We start from the raw sequence: 7,168 nt of genomic DNA, 5'->3' as shown, positions 1-7,168 counted from the left end.
CTGAAGCTGACTGTGAAACTGCTTAAACTATACCAGGTTCCACTTTTGTTGGTTTCAAAAGTGGATCATGAGGTCAACTGCTTGATTATTTACTCGTTTTTGCAAGTTATGCTGAGGGCTGTGACCGAATGTCCACAGGGGGCGACAAAGCTCCTTCGTGAATACTGATCGAATGGAATCGTGTGCTTTAGATAATCCTCCGTGTCATCAAATGGGCCAGCATCAGATTTGTAATCGGTGTGTTTAAGTTAAAGGTGGCAAACACAAAAAATAAAGAGAATGCACCGCGTGGGTTTCATGTAATATTACACCTGTGTTGCTTTGCTGGGCAGCATTCCGCTTCCCTCTTTTCTAAGCTCTGTGCAGTCATCCACTCCCGCCTCATTGTTCATACGTGACATCTGTCTGCTGCCAGTTGGCCGCTGTGCTGCGTGTAGCTGCCGATGTTCTACCTCTACGGTTCATGATACAGTCCAAAGGTTGGCTGGAAAGATCTGCCTCTTTCTTCCTGCAACCCCTCCTCTTCCTCCTCCTCCTTCCCCTCCTGGGTACCCGGGGTCAGCACCGTGGACAGCTCCTTTCCGTCACCCGTAAACCACCGCCTGCGGTCGGGCTGTCAAACGCAAGTAGGACAGCGAGAAGTCGGGCGCACTCTGAACACATGAGACTGTGCTATTTACGAGATTTTGTCTCTTTTCTTTTTTTAACATCCAAGCGACGGATGTGACAGAAGATTGTTTCTGAAGTCAGAGATACGAGGCTGGAACAATGATCTCACGATATAAACCGGTAAGTGCTACTACAGTATATCTGTAACCTGCCCAGTCGCTTGATCGATATTCAATTTAAAGCATCGAATATTCTGCATGTAGGCCTACGATTAAGGTCGAAAATACACAAAAGACACACGTAATTTGATTTAATTGCACGCAGCATTTTACAGATATGAGCTCTCTCCAGATTAAGGCCTATCCAGTGATGATACAAGTCATTTCAGTTCATATTTAGTCAGTGAATCCCCGTGTGCGCTGTAATTGGTTCATCCATCACCGAGGCTTATTTCTGGAGGCGAGTTCTGAGAGTTTAAACTATTGAGTGTGCTGATTTCTCAACAGGGCCATTGCACCGAGTGTGGTAACAAATTGTCACAGGCAGATGGGGAGCATTTCACAAAAACAAGTACCTCCCCTTCCTCTTTCTCTCATAGGTGAGAAAAATGCCTAGAAAGTAGATGTACACGGATGCTACAATGCAATGCATGAGTCACTGGTCACCCCTTACCCTTACTTTACACCCACAGACATAATCATCACACTACTTCAGCCAACACATAGTCAAACCTTGTTTTCAGTTAAGCCACTGTCGTTTGGTTGGCATCAATCTGTATTTGGGGTTTTATGACGTAACAGTGGCTCAGTGTCTATTTTGAGGCCGGTCTGATATTTTAGGATTTCTTTTAGGATCTATTGTTCTCCCTTTGTGTTGTGAGTTTGCTAAGATGATGTTGACTTTTCCTCTCTTGGCGTCTCTCTGAGAGGCTGCTGCTCTGTCTAGTCATTTTCTCTGTCCTCACCCACTCCAATGCTTCAACCCTCCCCAGGCTATACAGTGATGACCATCTCTGATGTAGGGCATCACAGAACGAAAGTATAATAATAGCCTAGGGGCATTGTAATATAAAGAAGGAATCTTTAATTGAAGCCTGATGCTGGTAGTAGAAACAAAACAACACAAAACAAGTAACCCCCAACAGACTTAACAATATGTATTCTGTTCTGTTTAACTGGACTTGGTCCTATAACCCTATTTTTCCTTTATTTTTAAACAAAATGATAGAGCTAATATCTACTAAGATATTTGACGTGTGCAGGAAGTGATTAGGTAGGGCTGCAGCTGACCCAAACATCATATATTGGGTGATGAAATCAAAAACCAACTGGAATATCATTTTACAGCTATGCCTGGTGTCCCTTTCCTACTTCCCATATATCTCAGTGCTTAAAGTGTAACTAGAAGCACTACAGCATATGGGGCCAACCTGAACCTTACTGTTTCTTGCATTTTGGACACATTTATGGCTTTACAATCATAATCCACTTATTTATTTTCTACATATTAAGTGTATATAAGTATCAGTCAAATTAGAATAATTCTGTTCTGCTGGGATTGAATAAATGCAAGCTTGCAAAAGCATTGCATCCTGTTTTATGGTATCACTGCTTGCAGAAAGCTGTGCACTGTAATGAACATTTGCAAAAGTAAATACTACCTTGCTTTTAAATAGATAGCTGGAATTTAATGTCTATATCTCGAGATGCCTTAAGTACAGGACAACATGTTCGGCGAAGCTTGCAAGTCAGTTCAAAGAGGAAACTCGAGCTGTACTGTGTCACGCACATTTACATGCCCCGCTCTCCTCACGTCACATACCAAACACACCCTCCAATTTGGCGGCCTCTTTAAAGCTTTCCCATCTCTCGCTCTGATATGTCTTTTTTAACCTCTCCTCATTTCAAACATGAGTTCTCAGCCTGAACCTACAGTAAGTTGTATTTTTTCTCATATTAAATGTACATTGCTGTTGTTATACCACAGTCTGAGTCCGTGTACGTGAATCGGCTGACAAGTGTCTGTGTAAACAACAAAACACTTGTGTAAACTGCTCATTACGGTTAAGCTTAGCTCCTTGCTGCAACGATGTAAAAGGTCATCAGCCATGGATTACATTGAATGTAAATCATTTTAAATGCTAAGAAAAGGCCATCGGTCTATCCTGGTCGACAGATGGATTATTGAAATCTGCTCCCATGTGGGTCTTTGCTGATCCTGCTCTACAAGCAGGCTGCTACTGGCTGCAGTGGGATTTCTCTCTGCAGGACCATACACATAATGCATCCACGCCAGGAATTCATAAATATTTGATGCTATCGTTCCTCATGTGTTGAGCCTGGTTATTCCGTTATTGTGTTTGTTTTTTAATTTTTTATCATTTTGATAAAAATTGTGTTTTAGAATTATGTAAGCCCTGAGAACATGTTTTTGAGATTTAGATTTTATGCGCTTGCTCATGCTTCACACGTACTTCTGTATGACGTTTGCACTGTTCATCCACTAGCTGTATCCCAGTGTCTCGCTCTTCATCATTCACTGTTCCCTTCCACCCTCCCCCTCCTACCTTTAGTTTCTCTCCAGCTCGTCTGCACACTCTGCCCCTTCTGCGCTCCTCTCCCAAGGTCGACTTTGAGCTCTCGATTGCAAAGAGACAGGAATAGCAGGTGGACTGCAGAATGCTGTCGCTGCTCGATCAGTGTGTGTGTGTGTGCGTTTATGAGGAATGCGAACATGTCTGAATGTATTCCAGTGGAGCTGTGCAGCTCTGTGCACAAGTGAAGCTTCAGCCTTAGAGGATGTCTGCAGACTGCGGATGGACGAGCTGCAGATGCTTTTCACCGGCATGGCCAGAAAAGCTGCTTAAACTATCACAGAGGAGAGGGAGCTGCCGCCGCTGCTGCTACTGCCACTGCTGCGCTGGACTGTGACTGTCCCTGACCTCTTCCTCCCTCCTCCTCTGTCTCCTCTCTTTCACTCGAGCTGATATTTGGGAGCTGGATTAGAGAGGGAACAGGAAGGAAGACACCTTGGGAATTACCGGGATCCACTGCAGACGTCAGTGTTTCCTTTTGAAAAGACGACATGCTCTGAGAACCTCTTCTTCTAAATCTCTCCGTCTGTGTCTCCTGTCCTCCCCTCATCCTCTCCTCCTCCTCCTCCTCCTCCTCCTGTTCCCGGCAGAGTCCCGGTTCCACCATGTCCTTGGCATTCTGTGGAAACGAGAATAACTCGATGGCCTACAACGTGGATGGAGGGGTTCTGAACAACGGCTGTTTCCTGGATGCGCTCAATGTGGTCCCACATGTTTTTGTCCTCTTCATCACCTTCCCCATCCTCTTCATCGGTGAGTGTCAATGAAGTGAGATCCTCCTTTTCACTGCACAGTTTTACCTGCCTTGACTTCCACACGTGCTCAGATAACGTGTCAGCACAAGTCAGCATGATGGGCTTCGATATGTTTTCTGTCTTTCTCACATTCCTCTTAATCAGCTTGTTTTATTCTGCATGCGGTTGATGAACTATTGCATGATGTATTCAGTGAGTGCTCCACTTGCTTTATAGAGTCTGTTCATTTCAGTATACTCAACCTTTATGCCACCGACGAGTGGTTTTGAGTGCGCATTTCATTCTCCGATTTATAACACCCACAAATATCTGCAGGTGTATGGGTTAGCCAGTTATGGAAGGCTGAGCCTCTTCAGTGACACCACACGAGGACATAATTACTGAGCTGCAAGCATTTTTCTGAGCAAATTAACGTCTTTCGATAAAATGCAAGCAAACAGATGATGGCATTAGGTTGCACCTTGTTTGCCCTCCTATCTGGCCGCTGGTCATTTCTGTTAGAGTCATCAGCAGCGTGTAATGGATCAGCACTACATGCACATTTTGCTGCTACAGTCACACATGCTCCAGCGCTGTCATCTGACCTTTCACATGGGTGTGTGTGTAATGTGTGTGCCCATTTAGTGCCCTCCTTTTCATTTTTCAAAAGCAAGACACCACTCTATAAGTGCTCACTATTCATTGTGGAACAAAGTGGAAGAAGATGCAAAATGTAACTTTTACACTATTTTCCCCATTATTATCTGGACAATAATAGTGTAATTAAACAGTTTGTGCTTCTACTTTAGAAATATTCCAGTCATCTCTCACATTTAAAACACTGTTTCTCCATATATCAATATTGTTGCTTTTCCTAATTAAAGAATCCCGATACTTTCTCTATCTGCAGATATCTCTATAAATGTTTCTCTTTGTCTTTCCTTTAACTTGAAGACAAAAACACTCACTGATAAGGCACTAAGGGGCTCTATAAGTCCACTGTTAGATGATAACAGGCTGCAAGCTGCAGGGGGTTTTCTCTCTCTCCTGTCACACTGAGCTGATGTGCTCTCGCTAACAACTTTGCCACCAAACACAAACCTCAGGGGTGTGAAATGTTTTCTGTTTATCTTGATTCACTTGATAAAACCTCTTAAGCATCCTGTGATGTGCATTGCCCTTGAGAGAGTCAGCTCATTATTTTCACCATGTCACATCAAGGCTAAGAGAGGATATTGGGGATACATGCACCACAACACCATCGCTGACTTGAATGAATCCTTATTACCTGCTGTTGGCTGTAGGAAATCCATGTAATTATAATTAATGCACAGTTCGATGCAATGCATACTTTTATTATATATCTGCAATGCTATCACTTAATATGTGGCTTATTTACCCTAGTGCCAAATTATTTGAGTAAATATTATGGTGCTGACTTTAATGATGCTTTTCAGTACTTGAGCCGAGAGTGTGCGTCAAAAAGAGTTAGAGGAAGTGATGGAGTACATGCCAGCCTGTGCCAGCACTTCTCACTGAGAAAAACTGTTAAGGTGCCAAGAAGTGAGGAGTGATTCACAGAATTTCATCAGTAGAGATGAGTTTTATGACAGCAAAATCAAATCTGAAATATAAATTGCACTTTGATTATCAGTTGCTGTTTTACAAGCCAAGCTCTATTGTATTACAGGGCAAACTGAGACCAACATCTGTCTAAGAGGAAATTAATGGAGAAGGAGGTTTGAGCAATAAATAATTGACTTAAGGATCTCAGGCAAGCAGCCATCTAACCACATCTATTGGCTCCTTGCCTGCAGAGAGTCAAACAATCAAAGTGATAATAACACAACTTTCCTGCTGTACTCTAGCAGCCTGGTATTTTCTCCCAGCAGAGCCATCTTTCTATTTTCCCTTCTGTAAGTTATTCACCATGCTTGAGCATGCCAGCTCTTTATCATGGAGCTCATGATGTACAACACATTCATTCAAGACTGCTCACAAGTTTATTTTCCTAGTGGAGACTCCCATAGAAAAATGGCTTTTGTCATCTTGCTCTGTGCTAATGTTCTTTCCCCCTGTGCATAAAAAAGATACGTCTTGGTTATATACGAGATCAAGGCCCTCAGGCACCACTGCATTAAAAAAAGTCAGGGTTTTGTCATGGAAATCACTGCATGGGCTCCAGAACACTTGCACAAATCACCGTCTGTGAACACAGTGCACCGTACCATCCACAAACGCAAGTTAAAGATCTACAGAAGAAGAACCTATGTGTGAACATGATCCAGAAACGCTTCTTTCTTCTCTTCATCTCATTTAAAATTGTCACGATCTGGTACAGGGATTCAAACGCAGAGCGGTAAGGTATCTCCAAGGTGTAGTTTATTTACAGTGCCAGTGCAATATATGTACAGTGAAGGGATCCAAAACTCCGGGGGAATCACAGGGTAACTCGCTCACGTCTTCTTCGCTCACACTCACACACGTTCCCGCAGCAGGGAGGTCGCAGGTCCCGGGGGGGGGGGGGGGGGGGGGGGGGGGGAGATGTTAGGGGTACAATCATCCAGCGACGAGAGGACCGACCGGGCAGGCACGGAGACCATGACAGTACCCCCCCCCCCTCAACGGGAGCCTCCCGGTGACCCACCAGGCTTACCTGGATGCCTGCGGTGGAAGTCCCGGAGCATGGCCTAATCCAGGACAGCAGCTCGAGGCACCCAGGAGCGTTCCTCTATCCCGTAGCCCTCCCAGTCAACCAGGTACTGAAAACCCCGACCCCGGCGCCGGGAGTCCATGATGCGGGTGATATTGTAGACCAGCTGACCATCCACGAGCCGGGGGGGCGGCGCAACGGGCTGGAGAGCACCGGCTTGACCTGAGACACATGGAAGACATTGTGAATGCGCATGTTGCGCGGCAGCTTGAGGCGGACAGACACAGGGTTCACAACGGCTTCCACGGGAAAAGGGCCAATAAACTGAGGAGACAGCTTCTTTGACTCAGTCCGTAGCGGCACAAAACGGGTAGCCAGCCATACCTGTTGACCGATGGGGTACACGGGGGCCGGTGTCCGGCGACGGTCAGCGAGGGTCTTGTTCCGCTCCTTAGTACGGAGTAGGGCAGCCCGAGTCGCCCGCCAGGCACGACGGCACCCGCGGAGGTGAGCCTGTACAGAAGGAACGGAGTGCTCACCTTCGATGGCCGGGAGCAAAGGCGGTTGATAGCCCAGGGA

At 45.3% G+C, this 7,168-nt stretch overlaps 1 protein-coding gene across 5 annotated transcripts in view; it reads left to right on the top strand.

The window, feature by feature from the left end:
• The first annotated feature begins 162 nt into the window (after positions 1 to 162).
• abcc8 (ATP-binding cassette, sub-family C (CFTR/MRP), member 8) overlaps positions 163 to 7,168 on the top strand; it is a 63,240-nt gene continuing 56,234 nt past the window's right edge. For all 5 annotated transcript variants that reach the window (XR_013910681.1, XM_080304895.1, XM_080304894.1 and 2 more), the window contains exons 1-2: positions 163 to 789; positions 3,793 to 3,955. Coding sequence is in view for 4 of the 5 variants with exons in the window: in XM_080304895.1 (XP_080161021.1) it covers positions 769 to 789; positions 3,793 to 3,955 (184 nt within the window). In the remaining variant the exon portion in view is untranslated. The remainder of the gene's footprint in view (positions 790 to 3,792; positions 3,956 to 7,168) is intronic.

Source organism: Astatotilapia calliptera, chromosome 7 (assembly GCF_964374335.1).
Source record: "Astatotilapia calliptera chromosome 7, fAstCal68.1, whole genome shotgun sequence".
In the NCBI taxonomy this organism is placed as follows: domain Eukaryota; kingdom Metazoa; phylum Chordata; class Actinopteri; order Cichliformes; family Cichlidae; genus Astatotilapia; species Astatotilapia calliptera.
This window is presented reverse-complemented; position numbering and strand designations above follow the sequence as displayed.